Source organism: Arachis hypogaea, chromosome 12, assembly GCF_003086295.3.
Source record: "Arachis hypogaea cultivar Tifrunner chromosome 12, arahy.Tifrunner.gnm2.J5K5, whole genome shotgun sequence".
Taxonomy (NCBI): domain Eukaryota; kingdom Viridiplantae; phylum Streptophyta; class Magnoliopsida; order Fabales; family Fabaceae; genus Arachis; species Arachis hypogaea.
In genome coordinates this window covers 10,268,436-10,289,170 of record NC_092047.1, presented here as the reverse complement: position 1 = coordinate 10,289,170, position 20,735 = coordinate 10,268,436, and the positions used below count along the sequence as shown (strand labels likewise).

Genomic DNA, 20,735 nt, shown 5'->3' with positions numbered 1-20,735 from the left:
TTTAAAATGGTCTATTCAGGTAAATTATTGATTTATAGGCTCAAATCTTTTGTAAGTTACAAAAAAAATTTTATATTTTTTGTTTTAATTTTTATTTTTCACAAGTTGCGGATTTTTCTATTTAATTAAATGTTTTACTTTTTGAAGATTTTAAAAATAACTTATTTATTTAAAAAAAAACTTTTATTTTACTTTTTACAAGTTACGATAAATATATTATGCAATAACAAAAAATCAAACATGCGACACCTTCTTTTTTTTTTAGCTTATGAAAATTATATATCAATTTTTATCAGGTTGCGAAAAGCAAAAGCAACTTATAGCTTATATATTTACATTACATTTTATTCACCCTTTTTCAATAATCACATCACTTATGTCCCATTTAAAAATTAAATTTTGTAAAACACATAGCACTACAAATTCTTTTATTTTTTTTTCTAATAATATAAATCTTTCTAGCTTCATATTATACATACTTTTAACGAATACATAATTCATTTAAGATAATATGTTATATTATATTTAGTGAAAAATAGAAAAAAGTTTAAAAGCCAACAAAATTTATTATTTTTTGTTAATATTTTTAGCTATTAATTTAATATCTTTAGTCTAATAGTCTAATAACATATTTTTAATCCATACTACTGACCGAAAATAATAAATTATATCGATTGATATTTTTTTTTATGGATTATATGTGTAATGTGTGATGTAAAATTTCAGCATTGCCTTTGATATTTTCTTTTTGTTAGACAAACTTGTCTTATAATTTTTTTTTGTTATACAGTTAAGAGAAATAATATATGTAATTTATTTTTTGTTATATTGCATAATAAAATTTAAGTGTATATATTTGTAAATTTGTATAAGTATACAAATTTCTTTTATCATTAGACCACTTCTAACAATCATATACATAAGAATCTTGTGTAAAGTGAATACCATTTTTCTTTTTATTTAAAAAAAAGCATGATAAAAGAAAAAAAAGATACAATATAGTTTTTGATTGTGTATTGAAGTTATTTTGAACATTAACCTTCAAAAGAATTGTCTACACTCTTAGGAATTTACAAAAATAATATAGATGTAATTTTAAAATATTTTGTTTTAAAATTTTTTAAAAATTATAACATAAAGAGAATAGCTAATATGTGTTTATGTTAAACTTATTTATTAGAAAAGACTTAAAGTTTAAGTTATATATAAAAAATTTGTTGTGTATTTATTAAAATAAAAAATTCAAAACTTTCTATAGTAATAAGTTTATTATATGTTTAATGTTCGACACATGTTAATTAAACTTTAAAATAAAAAATAGGTAAATTATTAAAAATGTATTCAAATAATTTTGTTCGTTGACAAAAATACATTCGAATTTTGCTATCGACAAAAATAATCTCAAATAATTTTAAGCGCGATAAAAAATCTAATATTAAATATGTATTTTTTAAAAAATGCTTTAAAGATTGAATTTTGATGCTATTTTTTATAAGTATGATTAGAAAAATGAGATATTATTCTTCTTAAAATTCAGTGTTTTTTGTTAAATAAAAAATCACAAAAAATATATATTTAATGAAAAATTACTAAATTTTAAAGATAAAAATATCTTATTTTTTTAATTATACTTATAAAAAATCACATTAAAATTTAATATCTAAAATATTTTTTAAAAATAATATTTAATGTTAAATATTTTTATTATAATTTTAAATTATTTAAAAATATTTTTGTCAGTAATAAAATTTAAATACAGCGACAAAATTATTAGAATATATTTTTAATGGTTTATAAAAAAAACATTAGAAACACTAACCAAAGATGTCTGTTGTAATGTCAAAGACTTTGACTAAAAAAAAAGCTCATTGCTGTAATGTAATATAAAATCAGCCAATGATTACTCATTCTTGAAGTTGAATCTGTTTATACTTTATACTCTTTGATGTTTCCACTCCAACACTTCCCATCCTTTTCCATTAATTAATTAATTATAATTAATTTCCCATTTTCTCGGGAAAATTGTTTTTTCACCAGTAAAACCAAAACACACGCACAGTAGCAGCAGCTCAATTTTCCCGAGAAAATTTAGAAGCTTGCTACCATTTTTAACTTTATACAGAGCTTAAAGTTCAGCTCAGTAGTATAGTAGCTGAGTTGAATTTCCCGACAACGATGTGGAACCTGGCACGATTCGCCGCCACCGCCGTTGCCAGATCGAGCCGGCGGTTATCGACGGCGATTCCCGGCCCTTTCATTGTTCACAAGCGCGGTGCTGATATCCTCCACGATCCTTGGTTCAACAAGGTTGGTTTTTTTGTTCAAACTTCAAGTTTTCTTTCTTCAACTTTCTCCCTTTTTTTTTTTTTGGTTTGGGAATCTGGAAAATTTTAGCTTAAGATTTACAGAAAGGAAATAAGATTCGTTTACTTCCCCGCAATTTTTATCCTTAGTTTTTCTATTTCTAGTTTATAAAGCTTCTGTTGAATGTTGTGAATTGCTGTTCGCTTGAAAGTCAATATTTTCGAAAAAAAAAAAGAAATTGGGTTGATTTATATTGAAAATGTTCCACAAAATTTTGATGAAGTTTTCATGGTTGTTTTTCTTTCTGAAGACTTGAATGGCTGAGAATTATTAGTTTTTTTTTTATTAATAAATGCTATGTAGGTTACTACAGACATGTAGTTTTATGGAATTACACTACTCTTGTAATGGATTTGAATATGGTGGTTATATGAAAGTGGAGGCTTGTGTTTGGATTGGCTTAAAATAGGCACACACTAGAAAATTTTGAAAGTAAAATGTTTATTTCCCCAAATTTAACCAAATCCAAACAAAAACAAAAAAGAAAACAATTCAAAATAGCCTGCACACTAGAGAGGAAAAAGTGATTGCTTGATCATTAATGTCATCTACTTTTTACTTGTTAGTGGTGTTTGTGTGTTTTAAAGTTTGGTTAAATGCTGAACATGAATTCATGTATTACACATACAATTTGACATTAGAATAAAAATGTAAGCTTCTCATAGAATGTTTTACATAACTTTGGGGTCATGTCAATTGTTCATGAAACCTTTTCACATCATGTCATCATGGTTTTGGATCTAAAACTCAAGTTTTTCTCCAACTCTGTTTCCAAATTCTTGAATGCAGGATACTGGGTTTCCTTTGACTGAACGGGACCGATTGGGGCTTAGGGGCCTCCTTCCTCCTCGTGTCATTTCATTTGAGCAGCAATATGATCGGTTCAGTAAGTTTAAGCCTACCTGTATCATATTTTATGTCTTTAGAATTTTGGATGCTTTACTCTCAGTCCTTTTTCCTTTATTCTGAAAATTACATTATAGCTTTTACTTATTTGTAAATTTCCTTTTTGTTCAGTAATAATTTGATAGCAATATATTGTTTTAGTGAACTCATACCGATCTTTGGAGAAGAACACTCAGGGACAACCAGATAAAGTTGTTGCCCTAGCCAAATGGAGAATCTTGAACAGACTGCATGACAGGAACGAGACATTGTACTACAGAGTGAGTTGATATGAAGTTTTCTTCTTAACATGAGAGTATATATTATTATCATGTTGATTTCTTCCATTTCGCTACAGGTGCTTATTGATAATATTAAAGAGTTTGCCCCTATAATATATACTCCTACAGTTGGATTAGTTTGCCAAAATTATTCTGGGTTATTTAGACGTCCACGTGGAATGTATTTTAGTGCCAAAGATAAAGGAGAGATGATGTCGATGATCTATAACTGGCCAGCTCCTGAGGTATTGCATTAATTTTGTTTATGGCAGTATCCTTTTCTTTCGTTTACTAAAGGGAAAACTCTTTTTCTTGATGTTTCTTGGTATATTGAGTAGCAAAAGTTGTTTGCATTTATTCATTTAATGTGTTCGGTTCTTGTCATCTTACACCTTTTTGCAGGTAGATATGATTGTCTTGACAGACGGTAGTCGAATCCTTGGCTTAGGTGACCTTGGAGTTCAGGGCATTGGAATACCAATAGGAAAACTTGACATTTATGTTGCTGCTGCTGGTATCAGCCCGCAAAGAGTATGCTTTCTTTTCTCCGTATATCTTTTGCTTTCTACCTCTTTTCTCTAGCTCACATCTGCTGATGGTGGGAGTTAACTTCAGTTTTGTTCACGGTGGCCCATGCTTGGAACTAAAATTATTATCAACGTATACTAGTGGATAGGATTACTACCCATGCTAAGATACCTTAGGACATATAATTTATTAATATGCTTTCTTTAATTATTTCAGTTTTATTACCTTCTGTGATGGGTGTCATTTACAAAGGGGTTTGACTATCTTAATTTCGTTTTGACTTCATTAAGATCATCTACTAAGTAAAAACTAGTAACTTTTTCCAAGTTATTATATGTTGAATTTCTTAATGTGGCAGATACTTCCAGTTATGCTAGATGTTGGAACCAACAATCAAAAGCTACTTGAAGATCGTCTTTGTGAGTAAAATGTTTCCTGCCAGATCTTTGTTTTCTTGTTTAAAACTTTCGTTTGTTGATTAGTTTATCCTTACTTTGCAATTATATTTAGAAACTACTAAGACCATACCAAAAGCTAGCATGTGAATTAATCTTAGTTGATCTTGTGAAAGGTATTGGTGACTGTTCTGATGTCATTTTCATGTGATAGATTTAGGACTTCGACAACCAAGGTTGGAAGGTGAAGAGTATCTATCAATTGTGGATGAATTCATGGAAGCTGTTCATGCTCGATGGCCTAAGGCCATTGTGCAGGTTTCTTTCTTTCTTTCTTTCTTTCTTTCTTTCTTTCTTTTTATTCTTTTGGGCACATAGCTATTATCAATTGTATAATTAGATGGTTGTGATAATTTCTTCAGTTTGAGGATTTCCAAATGAAGTGGGCTTTTGAAACTTTGGAACGATATCATAAAAGGTTTTGCATGTTTAATGATGATATACAGGTGAGAAAATGATTTAAGACTTTATTAATCAAGAAAATCTTGAAGGTTGTTATCTACTGGACTGTTTTATTGAAGTAGCTACCGAAACTTAATTTTTCCTTCATGTCCTTCAGGGCACTGCTGGTGTTGCTCTTGCTGGAATATTGGGATCTGTAAGAGCCCAAGGTCGGCCATTGTCTGATTTTGTAAACCAAAAGATAGTTGTGGTTGGAGCTGGGAGGTAATTGCAGAACTTATTATGATCAACCTTAATATTGGGTGTCTGATTTCATTTTGTTGTTTCATCACATTCATTATAGATTAGCTACTTTTGTGTCAAGAACATTTCTTCCCTGGCTTGCAGTGCAGGGCTTGGTGTTCTGAAAATGGCCATCCAGGCAGTTTCAAAGATGGCAGGGTGCAGTGAAACAGCTGCCAAAAGTCAATTCTTTTTGATTGATAAAGATGTATGCTTTCACATATTTACTAACTTTGTCAGTTCTTTAAGTTGTAATGCTTGAAACTATAACTGTTTATGATCGTAACTATACTAAGATACCCAATTCTGATTTTGATTGATCTTCTTGTAATGCTAGTATTATTTTTACTCTCTTTTTCCATCATATTGTTTGTCTTGATATGACTTAATATAAAATGCTGGAATTATAAAATAAATAAATGTGTGCAATCAAGTGTTGGATGCTGCTGTTTTGTATTTGTATTTAGTTGCATTAATCCTGATGACAATGCCATTTCTGTATGCAGGGTCTTGTCACAACTGATAGGAATAATCTAGATCCAGCTGCAGCTCCATTTGCTAAAAACCCAAGAGACCTAGAAGGGCTCACTGAGGGTGCTAGTATAATTGAAGTGGTAAATTTAAATGATTCATTGAGTGAAACTCTTTTGTGTCAAGGGTTATGTTATGATATTGAAAACAATTATTTTGGTATAAGATTACTTAACCATCTACCTATGGTGATGCTGATCTTGAGGGTCACGCATAGTCATATTCATACATCAAAATTGATTGTTGAACATATTGATGTTTAGGTGAAGAAGGTTAGACCACATGTTCTCCTTGGTTTGTCTGGGGTTGGTGGCATTTTCAATGAGGAGGTAATTATCTTGTACAATTCCACTTATATCATGTCCTATCCATGAGTGAACTATATTAATAATATTTTTTTATTGATATGTTAGAATGCTTGGTGTTCTGTATGTGTTATTCAGCAATTTCTTATTTTAATAATTGTGATCATTAAACTCAGGTGCTTAAGGCAATGAAAGAATCTGTTTCAACAAAACCTGCCATCTTTGCCATGTCTAACCCTACCATGAATGGTTTGTCTGCACAAGGCTTAATAAACTCTCACAATTTCTTAATGTAATGACTGTTTTTAATTTTGACATTGTCGTTGGTGTACCTGGACAGCTGAGTGCACTGCTATTGATGCTTTTAAGCATGCCGGTGGAGATATCGTATTTGGAAGTGGTAGCCCTTTCGAAAATGTAGATCTTGGTAATTACTCTCAATGGTTTTGAGTTGAGGCTTCTTGTCTACTTTACATTTTTCCTTAGCTGTGAAGAAACGTCCGATTAAAATTTTATGCAGGTAATGGAAAAGTGGGTCATGTAAATCAAGCCAACAACATGTATCTGTTCCCAGGGTAGGACATGCTTTCAGCTTTCTTGTGTCTTATAAATTTTTATGATCATTCTTATGGTTGGAAATATTGATTTAGTCTTTTATTTTAAACTTTCCATTTTAGAATCGGTCTAGGATCACTTTTGTCAGGTGCTCGGCTAATAACAGATGGAATGTTGCAGGCTGCTGCTGAATGGTATGCACATGTTAATGTGGACTACTTTTATTAGCATTCATGGAAGTTTGGCAAAATCTCTCTATTTGATATTTATAGTGTTGCATTCTAGAATTCACTAAGCTGCTAAAACCTAAAGTAATTAAGTATATTGTCCTTGTTTTACATGCTCAAACATTTATCTGTTCGCATTTCTTTGATGGATCAAACAACACCATATTTCTATGCTGTAGACCATATCCGTGTTTAACCCATGATAATTTGTGGCATCTTCTTGCAGTCATGATGACATGACATTCAATCTTTTAAAATAAAATACTAACAATACTCTCTTTCTCACAGCCTTGCTTCATACATGTTAGAGGAAGATATCTCAAAAGGAATCTTGTATCCATCCATTGATAGGTAATATTTTCGTCACTTGGTATATTTGATTTTCCATTTTTGCTTTGTTGATTGATTGTTCTTATAGCTGATATTATTGGCATTCTCTGATCAATACTTGTGGTTGTTGTAGCATTCGAAATGTAACAGCAGAGGTTGGTGCTGCTGTTCTTCGAGCAGCAGTTGAAGACAACTTGGCAGAAGGGCATGGTGATGTAGGGCCCAAGGAACTTGCAAAGATGTCAAAAGTATGTGAAATTTTCATTTACACGCTTTATATGATACTAGTTGATATGTTATAGTCTGCAAATTAAATTATTAAATACTATTATTTTATTATGAAAATTAGTTATATGATTAGTAGTAGAATGTTTAAGTAGTGGGTACTTTTAAGTTATTATGTGTATAGAGAAGTTATTAGAGGTTAGGGACACTAGTCATTTTTAGCATCAGAAATTGGACACCAAATCTTAATCCCCTTTATATATGTAATACATAATACATGATAGTTTTGCATATACTATCTATGTTGAATGAGTTGCCTAAGATTAACAGTTAAAGTTTACATCCAAATATGGCAAATTAAGTTGTTTGTGATAAAAGTGATAACATACCTCATGTCACTCAGTATCTTATTTTGTATACAATGTTTTTCCAAACTTGGCAAGGTGTTGAAGTTCTAACAAAACTTGATATTTTGTACTATTAGTCTTTTAATACCCTATTTTATATATCAAGCCTTATCAGATGTGGTTTATGCTGGTTGCAGGAGGAGACGGTGGAGTATGTCGCAAGAAATATGTGGTACCCTGTGTATTCTCCTCTTGTTCATGAAAAATAGAGTCCTGTCTCTCATGTACATTTTTTTGAAGACCCTGTGCAAGTGCTCTCTATTTTTTGCTGAGAAATGATTTTGGTATTCATTTTGCTTTGTATGGAGTCAACACACTTACACACAACTTTCTATTTTTGGGTTGGATATGAGACTTATGTCTAGGGGTGAGTACGGGTAGCGGGTACCCGATTACTCGTCCGAACTCGAACCGAACCAATTAAATTGGTTCTGAAACCAACGGGTAATCGGGTCCAATCCGAACCAAACCGATAGCTTTTGTTAGTGATTGATTTGGGTATCGGTTTTTGGGGTGTGGAACCCGAACCAACCCGCGAACCCGATCATATATTAATTAAATAAAAAAAATAAAAAAATATATATGACTTTTCCATTAGACAATGATTATTCATTATTAATATGTTTTAATTTTAATGAGTTTAGTTTTTAATGTATTTGGTATTTAACATGTTTGGATTATTTCTATTGATGTTACATGTTTATTGTACTTGTTGAATTTTTAAGATAAAAATTTGTTTTTTTTTATGAATTTTAAAGTCATCGGGTATCCAATTATCCGAACCGAACCAATCCGTTCTTAATCGGTTTGATTTGGTTCGGGTACATGTACAAAAAAATGCAAATCGAACCAAATCGAACCAATTATATTTTGATCGGTTCGATTCTAATTGTATCATAAACCTGAACCAAACCGATCCGTACTCACCCCTAGTTATGTCATGTGTTATGTGTATCACATATTTCATCCAATAATAGAATATATATCAGTTTTGTGTGACACAGATGAGCAAGAGTAACACATACACATCTTTCCATTTTCCAAGTTTAATGTGTATACCATATTTTGTAGTGTTGTATACTATATACTAAAGAAGCATATGCATACTAATTATATAAAAAAAAGGCTGAAATACAATCCTTTTTCTGGAGAGATATATCAGTAATTTCAAATCTTTTATTGATATTATTGCGATGTAAAAGAAAATGTTCATTATCATCGACCGTTTCAAGTAATGGTAACAATATCAATTAGGGGTGGCAATGGGTAGGGTAGGGTAGGGTTTGGATCCAATCCTAACCCAATCCGCAGGTTGAGAATATCCCAACCCTAACCCTACTCGCTCTTAACCCGCGGGTACCCGACCTTACCTGCAGGTTACAAAAAATATACAACATTATTATATAATTTGATGATAATTTAAAATAAAACTGATTTTTATGTAAAAAAAAATATTAAATTATCAATTAATGATTTTTTTTTAGTGGTTAAGAATCTTTTGCATTTAGTGAGAGATCTTTGATTCAACATCCACTTAAAACATATTTTTATATAAGTATATAATATAAACATATATAGAGTGCGGGTTGGTCGGGTAGGGTTGAGGCTCAACCCGCACCCTACCCGACCCGCACAAGAACCTTACCTGCACCCTACTCTACCCGCTGCGGATCGGGTTGACAACCCTACCCGATCGGGTGGGGTCGGGTTGGATACCCGCAGGTAGGGTACATATTGCCACCCCTAATATCAACACTATATGTTGGTAAATATTCTTGAAGGAAAAAGTTAAAAGAATGATTTTAGGATGCGAAAATTTTAGAGTCTTTCTATCCATTTCATGTTCTGTGTCGGTTTCAGATTAATATCAGTATCAGTAAATATTCTGTCAGCAATGAACTTAAAACTTGAGTGCATTTCTAATTCAGAATCAAATTTTCTTGGAAATATCCTATGATAGAAAGGGCTTATAAGTATAAACAACTTTTTGAATCTTATGATTATAAAAAGTAAGGCTGTACACGGGTAAGATTGAGATTAGTACAAAGAGAGAGAAGTTTTCCTCTACAAAAACTTGTTTTTCCATTCTGCTTTGAGGTTCTACGAAGGAACCTACTAAATACTGCAGAAAAGTTCTAACAGTCCAAAATTATGTTGTCTAATTACTGAATGAGGCTATTAACTCTATTTCTGGATAGTTTTGGCATCTCTCTTTCCTTTGAAGTTCAATAATATTGGTATCCCTTAGAATTAAAATCCGGATGATATCATTGACTCTCTTCTTTTAAATTTTTCATGATTCTTGAACACAACTTTTATTTCTTTTGGTGCTTTGCACCTTTGAGCCTAGCCGTGACTATAAGTGTTTTGTTTTCAAGTATTACCGCCTGATACATAAACACCACAAGCACTTAACTGGGGGAACCCTTTGAATTCGAATTTAGCTTTGCTTAAATTCCCAGACAGTGGTGCTCAGAGCTATTTAATACCTTTGAGAACTCTCCCTGATTCAATGTAATCGAACTTGCATCATCAAACTCTCCCTGATTCAATGCACTCAAACTTGCATCATATATTGTTTATATTGTCGAGAAGATGAGAAGAAAATCGCTTGGTTGTAGAGCTTTTTTGTTATTATGTGTTTATATCGGATCTTTTATTTAATTATTAAATTTTGTCTAAATTTACAATTAAATTAAATTAGATTTAATATCCGGTCAATTCCAAACAATTTATAATATTTTCGTTATATCAAAAAATAAAAATAAAAACTCATCTTCTGTATTAGATAGTTACAAAACAAAATTAAAATTGAATTTATAGTTCAAATAACGTATTGAAGGCTGAACTATCGTAATTACACTATATAAATTAACTAAAATAATTTCATGATCTTAATAATTAATTAAATCAAAATATCAAGTCTTTAGCATTAGTTAGTTATAAAACATAATTAAAATTAAATTCATAGCTCAAATAATGTATTTTTGGGAGGGAACGTAGGCCAACATAAAAATAAAAAAGATTAATCTATCCCAGTTTCTAGGGAGTTTAGGTTTGAACATAACCAATTTGTCTAGCTTAAATATAATATACAAACTCCATATGAATATGACAATATGGGAATTACAGGTTGTTTGCAACAGAAAGTTACTTTGTTTCAATGACTTCAATACACAACTTGCAGTGTTTGTTGCCATGCCATCCATCTCAATTCTAATTTCTGAACTTCATCCTAAGACATCAAAGCCCCTGAACGGCTGAACCCAACATTTAGCAACTGTAACCACCACCATGTGCGAATGCAGAAAATTTTAGCCGATAATGATATGGTGTTTGAAGAGAAAATTAGTTCAGGGAAAACGAAAAGTTATAACTAGGGGTAAAAAGATTCCCATACCTAATGTCCACGAACTTATGAAATACCAACTAACATAAATAGTTAGCCTAAATAGTTAATTTACAAACAAACCCGTGATTGATTTCAACCGCGGCCAATATTGCTGGTGAAATAAAATAAACCTTAAGCACTGCTCCAAATTATTGGCTACTTCTCTCTAAGTATCAAATATTGTTCCAAGTATTTATTTAGCCAAGCGGGGTGCAACTTTTGGAATGGCTCATGTCTCAGTGTGAACACTGAAGTGAACAAAGAGGTCACTTGCTGAAGCTGAAAGTCTTCATTTGTTTGCAGCATGGCACTCTTTCATCCTATACAAGGTCCAACAGAGGGGCATCTGAAAACTATATGCAGACCAGTGAAACCAGCTGCACTTCAGATCAGCTGCAACAACCCTGCACCGGAAAATAAACCAAGCAAAGTACTTATATGACTAAAATAAAGCCATTGTGAATGAATACTTGTAAGACGAGAAGAGATGTTGGCCCTGTAAGTAAGTTGAATACACAAAATGCTTTTGTCTGTAATTCTGAACTTCTGAGGATCATTTCTTGCAATACAAAGTTTCCTCAATCCTCCTAATTACTATACTCAGACTGGCACCACTTTCCAACATTTTAATGGCAGCTCGGTGCGCAGCTCTGTGCCACTTGGGCAAATTATAAGTTTGTAAAACCGACCATCTTTCTTGATTAGACATCTTCTCGAGGCAAGAAAGTTAAGGCTGAAATTTCAGTATCACGTATGAACATATACCATCAGAACAGGGGTGTCGATTGTGCACTGTGGAGATACCTCAGTTAAAGATAATCGGGGCTCCAAAAGAAGACAGATGTTTCTGAATAGATTTTCATCATTTTCTCCCCCCTCTGCCTCACCATAAACAAGAGCTTCAGCTGCAATGCCTGCAAAAAGCACCATGCAGTACCTAAAGCACAAGTTACATACTACATTAGTAACACATGAATGCTTAGTGGAAAAGAGAAACTCTAGAAAATAGAAAATGTGCATAACGGGAAAGGATTAGCTCAAAAGGTTCCAGACAATCAAACTTTTCTGCTTAGTATCTTGTCAAAGAAGAGCCAGTTTTGGTGAAGGGAAATACTTCGACACACAGAAATTGACCAGAACAGGAATCATAAGAGTGAACATTTTAGCAACTGTGTGTATGCAGTACGCCTATAACATATATAACAGGTTGATAACTAAATCCAGAGTTACCAACAAAATCAACTTAACTACTTGTCGAGCAATGAACTTGTAATTAAAAGATTTTATTACATGTTTACTGGTTTTGTATATTGATTAGCTTGATATTCTTGTTAATAATAAAATATTATGTATTTATTACCTTAATTGTTTTCACCCATAAATAAGTTATGCTATGTATCATATACTTATCACCACACAGTAATACACAAACCTTTTTTTATTTTCCAATCTTCCCTTCTGGTTCCCGATAGTTTGTTTGCTTAATTGTTTCTCCTTGGTTACCACCAGTTGTTCTTTTTCTCTTCTTTCTGCAATTGCCACCCTCCTAATATGAGTTTGATTTTGGAATAAGATAATCGGGGACAAAAATTAAGAAAATAATTACAAATTACAAGTGAAAATTGAGGGAGAAAAACAATAGAATGAGAAGAAAATTAAAAGAATAAGAAAATTTTACCTCATTTTCAATTATGATTTTCGTGTCTGTTCATTTTGACATTTTCATTAGAATCTAACTCCCACCAAGAACCTCCATCATCCTTATAGTCATCATCAACAACATAACAAACACCTTCAATATTATCATCTTCTGATTCTTCAATAACCACATCAGCCGGATCATATTTCCTTTTATCCACCTCTGGGTTGTATTTCCACTCTAACCTTTTCAAAATATCACATCCTTCCAGTTCTCAACAACCGATATAGCCTCCTTTCTAGCTTTCCCCATTAGGATTTCCTCCCAAGAAAAGGAGGTATCAGCAATCCTCTTCAATACACCATCACTAGTATCCCCGATGACAACTGTCTTTAGACATCGTAGCTTCGCTTCCCTTATTACATTAGCGAAATCATAATCATCCGACACAACTACTATGCATTCAACCCACCTATGATCCATCATATCCACCATGTGACTTTCCAATGCATGATCCGCAGTTGTGGCTTATCCAACACAGACTGAACCCAAAATCCTGCGCGTTTCAGCTCATCTGGCCAAACCATACCCCACCCTTGGAGTAAGAATATCCCTTGCAGTCTTCTTATACTTCTCCATCTTCATCGAATACTTTGCCACCAACTTCACCCTCCGGTTCCCCCTTGCCGATGCTATCTGGTTCACCCTTTTCATTTGCTCGCTCTCATGTAGCTGCTTGAAATGGTTAACAAGCTTCTCATTAGTGTAAAACTTTCTCCCACAAACCCTGCAAACATGAGACTCATTCCGCTTGATGACGCCTTTGCTCTCCAATCGGTTATACAGCTCCTTCTCTTTCCTCCACTGCCGAACAGCGTGTGGGACACCGGTGAAAGTGTGACTATTTGCATAAGCTACCATATGCCTAACAACCCCAAATGAAGATGCAACAATTCTAAGCTTATTGGCAACTTCAAAAGGTGGAATTGAGTTTGGTGGCTTGTTATCTAAGTCCCAAAAAATCCCTACCCTATTGTTATTCCTATTTGGTTCCAATTTGGGGGTTTTATCTGAAGCACCGGAACCCCAATTAGGTTTAGAATGAAAGCATTTAAAGGAACCATATATGTTACGAAATTTGAGAATTGAACCCATAAGAAAACGGTTCTGTTCTTCTATAAATATTAAATACTACAACTTCCAAAAGAAACCATTTGAATAATCACAGCATACAATGAAGCTTCAGAACTTAACTGCGATCTGTCAGTGAACGAAGGTGTCGATACCTGCGAAGACGCTTTCAGCGGCCGTTCCAATCTTTCGCCACTATAATACTTTTAACAATCAAATTTGTGTTCCCAAATTCATTAAGCAAGCAAGAAATTGCAAAATCAGCAACAGTAAGAAGTTGATATAAGCAAACGTGATTATATGAAACAAGAGGCGGTGGTAATTAATCGAATTTCTCACCTTGCGGAAGCACCAGATGCTGAAAAAAGAACCAACAAAAGAAGTGTTCTTTTTCTTAAAGAAGTCTTTTTGATAACATTTATTTATTTATTTATTAGCAATAAATAATTAATAAATAATTTTTTAATATATATTTAGTTTAAACAATCCTTGTTCACCAAAAAAATATTAAGTTCACCAAAAAAAAAGTTTAAACAATCCTTAAACATTACAACTATGCCCATATACATCTATATACTAAATAGTAACGGTCTGTTTAAAAATTGTTAATGATGTAGAATTGAATTAAATCTTAATATTTAAAATAAATTAATAAAATTATAAAAATAAATTAAATTCTAATATTTAAAATATTTATCAAATAAATTAAAATTTTATAATAGATATTTTTGTTTTTTTATTAATATAATATTATATTTAAATAATAAATATATTAATTTATTAAATTATATAAAATAATTAAAAATTTTAGTTTTTAATTAAATTTTTTTCAATTAAAATTTGTTTATCTCTTTTAAAAAAATAAAAAATATTATTTTTTATCCATATAAAATACGTAAAAGATCGAAATCAGAGTCTACAATTAATCAATTAGTAGAATCATCGACATAAAAATAAACTAAGTTATTTGTTAACAACTCACAAATATTTTAAATCAAAATTAAAAGAAAAAAGTAAATTCGTGCAATATAAGTATTTGTTTATTAAAATAAAAAACACAAAAACATCACTCAAAATCTACTTTAAAAATTATATAAACTTTATGAAATTATTAGACATAAAATCAATTTAACTTGTTACACAACCATTGTAAGCGGAAGTTATTCAAAGAAGACATCAATAAAAGTAAAATGCTCAACAAACCATTTAACGATTTCAAAAAGTTTATCATCTTATACACTCAAGTTACGAATTGCTTCAAATAGTTTAGAAGTCTGCTAAATATGAGGTCTTGTAATGATAATAGCTGTCGAACCTTCTTTAAATTTTGATGAATTTTTATCATTTGCTTTTTGTTTTTTACTTTTGGAAAACGAAATATCAGTAAATGGAGTGGCACATGAAACTTGTGTAGTTGGAGTTGCTGGAATACTCTCATTCTCATATTCAAAAGTATTGAAGTTCTCTAAATGAATTATATTATTCACTTGCATCTCATTAATATTATTAATATTGATGTCCTTTTTGACCATCTTCGTAATCTTTTTTTAATAGTCCCATTTCGATGTCCAATTGCTATATCTTTTTTATATATCTCTCTAAGAATGTTCAAGTGATAAAGAAATTTCTTTTTAATTTGTCTCAGTTTAGGATTAGACTGAAAACAAAAAAAAAATAATTATAACCTAGTATACATTTAAAACATGTATATACAAATGCTAATGAAAAATTAATATTAAATAGAAGTGTCATGTATATTTTTATTAAAGTTTTTCATATTTCTAAAGTAGCTTCAAATGTCTTAATAGTTTCATTTCATCCTATTTCACTTTTAGATTCTAGTTCTTTTGCTAATACCATTTGTTTTTTGAGAGTCTTTAAACAATTTTGTACTTTAATCTTATTGATACTTAAAGAAAATTTTTCATTAATTTTTTTTATTGCTTTTCTATAAGCTTCTACTGAAAATGTTCTACCTTTCTTTTGTTCTTTATTCTTTTGTTCTCTGAGAACTTTCAAGTAACAAATCATCCATATCTATGATCCATCTAAAATATGCATTTGGTTCATTTTTTTTAACATCAATAATTTTCTAAGTATTCATACTGCTATCTATTTTTATATCCATAACAAATTTATATCATAAAATACACCAATAATTAAAAATATGACATGTTAAAAGTAAACATCAAACAATACATAAAGTAATGGTCATTGTATAAACAAATAATAATTCAAATGATACATAAAATTCAAGTTCAATACAAAAATACCTAATAATATAGTCTCTCAGAAAGACTTAAAATTTATTCAATAATGTAATCGTTCTACATTTATGCGGCTATAGAGTCCCTCAAAATTTCTCTCATTCGTTCATCTTCACCTCTAACAATTTCAATATTTATAGAATTTTGTTCAGACACACTATTAATATCCCTTTTAATTTGTGTAATAAATTCTTCGTCTGGATCAAAATTTATTAAGAAGTTATCCAGAATGGAACAAGCTATAAAAATTCCGCTCATAGTGTCTACATCATAACTAGCTATCTCTATTATGATAGAAAATCTATTTTTCATAATCCCAAAAGCTCTTTCAATTACATTGCACAGTGATTAATGTCTTAAATTGAATAATTCTTTTGGATTTTTAAGAGGGTGTCATGAATATTCTTTTAAATGATATCGAAAAATTCGATATAGATTGATAAAGCCAAACCTCAACATATATCCAACATCTGTTAAGTAGAATTTACCTAAAAATAGAATTTAAACTATTTACTTAATTAATACTAGAAGAATATTTATTAAAAATAAAAAAATTATTAGAAAATTAATACCTTGAGGAACAACTAGATTATCTTTCCTACTTAGTGGATTATCTAAAATTTGTGAATCCGAAGCCAAACCTTCTCTCCCAGACATCATATAGAAAAATTTAAGTCAAATGTACAAACTGCTAATACATTTATTGTCGGGTAATTTGTCCTTCAATTCCTCTATATTTTGACACATTTTCTTTTAAAATTTTAATATGAATATATGTTCTATCTTTAGCACTGATACAATTCTAAAAAATTTTAATAAAAATTAGTGATATGACCATTTGAAAATATAATAAATATATATAAAAATAATAAATAAATTTTATTTTTAAACAAATTACCTTAAAATATAGATAGAATCTTTTTTGACAATGAATTTCTGATGGAACAATTGTACTATTTGGTTGAACTAAAAATTAATATGTGTTATTATAGCTTTAAGAACTTAATGAAAAATTAACGAAAGAAATGAAGCATATCTACAAGGAAAGGAAGAAGAGTAGAGATACTGTTGGGAGATGAAAAATTTTGATAAAAATGAATGAGTAAAAAGAAAAGTAATTAGATTACATGAATATTTTGAACATTTTATATTTTAAGTGAAATCCTAATAAAATAAAATTGATGAGTTTGAAAAACTCTAAACTAATATTTGTGATGACTAAACATTATTAATGTTATTAATTGCAAGAATATTAAATCATATGTGTTGAATGAATTAATTTTAATGCAGGTTTTATTTGGGCCAAAACATAAAATAAATATTGCAAGCCCAAATCAAAACCAACATTCAGCCTAGGTGTATGTTTCTTATAATATGTGGCTGAAGCAATTTGTGATTAATTGGGCCAGAACTCAAACATTGCCATAAGTCCAATCAGTTTGGATGAATCAAAATTTTATTGGGCCAGATTAAATGTTGTTGCTACTAAGCCCAATTTTAATTTTGATGAATGTTCCTCATGCTTAGGGCTGGCAATTCATACCCTACCCGCGGGTACCCAACCCGTTCGGGTAGGGTAGGGTACGGTCCGGGTATGCCTGCGGGTAGGGTAGGGTACGGGTTTAGGGTGTATCTTACCCTACTCTACCCGTACCTCAAATATAACATATATTTTAAAAAAATTAGGTATATAGTGAAGGAAGTGAGAGTTAAACCCATAACCTCTCTTATGTAATGACTTACAATAAGTGAACAACCACTAAACTAGTTAGTTAATTTAGTAATTTAGAGCATTAGTTTGTTATTTTTTATGTTATTAATATGTATAAAATTTGAAATGATTGAATTTTATATTTACTTTGAAAAAATTTAATATTTCTGCGGGTAGGGTTTAGAACTTTAGGGTGCGGGTAGGGTTAGGGTTGAGAAATTCTCAACCCGCGGGTAGGGTAGGGTAGAGTTTTAATAGAATTTTCAATCCGCGGGTAGGGTTAGAGTAGGGTCCAAACCCTACCCTACCCTACCCATTTAGAGTAGGGTAGCCCTACTCATGCTTGATCCGAAATCAAGTGAAGATGAAAGCAAAAATTGCTTCCAACGGATCCAAGCATTTTACCATGTGATGGATTCCAAATTTCATTAAATTATCATTTATTGCATGGAAATATGAGAGAGAAATTTGCAGTTGAATTGATTGATTGTCATAGTGCTGCACGCTACCAATAGCAAAGAAAGGGAAATAAATTAATTCACTTTAGTTTATTTGTTCAAAAACACTTGAATGCTTCTCTTTCTACATTTTCTATTCTCTCATCTATTTCCTCTTTTCGGACAATACCCAGGAAACCATGGAAGCAAAACTTAGTTACCGAATTGAAGGAAGAGCACCCTACAAGACCATCTCAATGATGGCAAGAAAACATAAAAAATGTAGTGGCTGAGATTCTTATCACTTGTAGTAAGATTTTGTGATGAGATCTTAGCTTCTCCATACCAAAAATGGAGAAGGAGATTCGGCCAGCAGGAAAGAAGATCTTGGAGGAGATGGCTTGTCACTACTTTTGAGTTCACTCATCACAGAAGGTAGCTAGGGTGGCTGCGTGAGGAAGGAAGCAAAAGTGGAGCAGAATAAGTCATCATCATCATGAAGCATCAAGGGCCAGAAATCCATCTTGGAGAGCAAGCCAAGAATGGAAAGCTCGGATTGATGAAGAGTGATGACCAAGAAAGGACTAGAGGTAATTTCATGTTGGTTATTGCATGGATTATCTCTTCTCTCTCTCTGGCCGAACCGGTTCTGTTTCTTGGAGAATAAGAAGTTGACTTGGTTTTTGGCTTCAAAGGTGGAGGCTTCCATCTTCTATAAAAAGAGAGAACAGCCACGGTTTGAAGCAAGGAGAAAGTTTGAGAGTGCAAGGCACAGAATTCTCAGAGCTACCTAAGCTAACAGTTTTCTCTTCTCCTTCAATGTATTCTGTTTTGTAATTTTCTGTTTAATTTTGTCATGTCTTGAGTCTCATGGAAAAAGGCAAACAGTGAGATTTGTATGAAAAAGCCATAGAGCGAAAAAAGGCAGAGAGTACAAAATTAAAAGAAAAAGCCATAGATGTCCTTAGAGTTCCTTTGTTCATCTATGTTGTGTTTCATGATTCTGTGGGAATCCCCTTGTAAGTTGGGTTAGCACTTTACAGATTGTAATCAGGAAGATTATAATGAAATTCCATCATGTTTGTGATGGAGACTGGATGTAGGCTGCACTGCACTTAGCAGCTGAACCAGGATATATCTGGGTGTAATTTTCTCTCTTCTCTACTCTATTTCTGTTTCTACTGCATAGGAGCTAAAACCGAAAATATCTCGTGTCAAGTGACGAGACAAAAAGAAAAGTCTCGTGGTTAAGGACGAGACAAAAGAAAAAATCTCGTGGCTAGTCACGAGATAAAAAGGTAAAAAGTTTCCAAAGTTGGTTTCAAAGGTTAGCAAGTATTATCAAGCAAAAAGGGGGCTAAGATTCAACCCCCTTCTTTTAGCCACTGATAACCATAAAAAATTTTAATTCAAACTCGATTGGATATGAATTGATTTTAGGAGAAAATAGTGAAATTGAATTGAATTTCATTTAAAATAATTTATTTTTTTTGTTTCAAACGCGGGAATTCAATTCAATTCTTGTAAAAATTTTGTTAAATTCCAAGAATTTTCAAACATCCTGCAAATACCTACTCTTTATAAAAGTTACACACCAGTATCTATTGTAATATGCTACTTTTAAAAAAATATATCTTATAAATGAATAGAAAAAAGACTTAGTTTTTGAGTTTCAAACTCAGTCCAATGCTCATGCACATATCGTTATCTATAGTAATTGGTTAACGGCATAGCAACTCATGCTCTAGAATGCTCTCTCTCCCTCCCTCCTTCTCTTTCTCTCTGAACAACCTTCACAACACAATGTGAAGGAGTGGAACACTGGATGATTGAAGATGATAGAGTGATTAAACCAATCAATAAACTGATAGAGTAATTTATTTAATAGTTTAACCAGAATTTAACGGTATAATTAAATATAAACTAAAATTATTAAAAATTTAATATATAATTTTAAATATTTAAATTTAATAATTTTAAGCAAATAAAATTTAAAATTTCACAATTTTGCATAATAAATAATCTATAATATATCATTAAAAGTTCACAAACAATTTTAATTATCAAAATTTATAACTAAATTATCCATCTTTGATTATTTTGTGGTTGTTTTATCTTCAATAAAATTATCTAACAACCATTATTTTAGAAAATTAACTCAGACAAATTATCCATTAATAAAATTAACTCAAACAAATGAACTCAGTAAAAAAAATTCAACAGAATCATTCAAATTAACCAACAACCATTATTTTAGAAAATCAACAACATTATTTTAGAAAAGGATAAATTACTAAAAACGCACTCGAATAATTTTGTCACTGGCAAAAATGTATCCAAATTTTGTTATCGACAAAAATACTCTCAAATAATTTTAAAACG

General features: G+C 31.2%; 1 protein-coding gene, 1 long non-coding RNA gene and 1 pseudogene across 2 annotated transcripts; 1 reads left to right on the top strand and 2 right to left on the bottom strand.

Annotated features, from left to right (window-relative positions):
* Nucleotides 1–1,823: 1,823 nt before the first annotated feature.
* On the top strand, nucleotides 1,824–8,379 carry LOC112726786 (NAD-dependent malic enzyme 2, mitochondrial). Its single transcript, XM_025776299.3, has 19 exons — nucleotides 1,824–2,307; nucleotides 3,154–3,250; nucleotides 3,412–3,530; nucleotides 3,608–3,775; nucleotides 3,933–4,061; nucleotides 4,417–4,477; nucleotides 4,668–4,771; nucleotides 4,876–4,959; nucleotides 5,073–5,179; nucleotides 5,303–5,405; nucleotides 5,704–5,811; nucleotides 5,992–6,057; nucleotides 6,210–6,282; nucleotides 6,374–6,460; nucleotides 6,554–6,608; nucleotides 6,711–6,782; nucleotides 7,104–7,166; nucleotides 7,279–7,393; nucleotides 7,915–8,379. Exons 1-19 carry the CDS (start codon nucleotides 2,176–2,178, stop codon nucleotides 7,984–7,986), a joined length of 1,815 nt encoding a protein of 604 aa, XP_025632084.1. The 5' UTR covers nucleotides 1,824–2,175; the 3' UTR covers nucleotides 7,987–8,379.
* A 2,338-nt stretch (nucleotides 8,380–10,717) lies between these two features.
* On the bottom strand, nucleotides 10,718–14,096 carry LOC112726779 (uncharacterized; annotated as a pseudogene).
* On the bottom strand, nucleotides 12,011–14,210 carry LOC140176963 (uncharacterized). The gene is made up of 2 exons (XR_011868280.1): nucleotides 14,094–14,210; nucleotides 12,011–12,082 (listed from the first exon to the last, which is right to left on the bottom strand). It is a non-coding gene; the product is annotated as an uncharacterized lncRNA (long non-coding RNA).
* Between the last annotated feature and the right edge of the window lie 6,525 nt (nucleotides 14,211–20,735).

Coding starts and splice junctions, on each gene's coding strand:
- LOC112726786 (XM_025776299.3), top strand. CDS start 2,176: ATGTGGAACCTGGCACGATTCGCCGCCACCGCCGTTGCCAGATCGAGC. Junction 4,960..5,072: donor TGTTTAATGATGATATACAG/GTGAGAAAATGA, acceptor CATGTCCTTCAG/GGCACTGCTGGTGTTGCTCT. Junction 5,180..5,302: donor GTTGTGGTTGGAGCTGGGAG/GTAATTGCAGAA, acceptor CCTGGCTTGCAG/TGCAGGGCTTGGTGTTCTGA.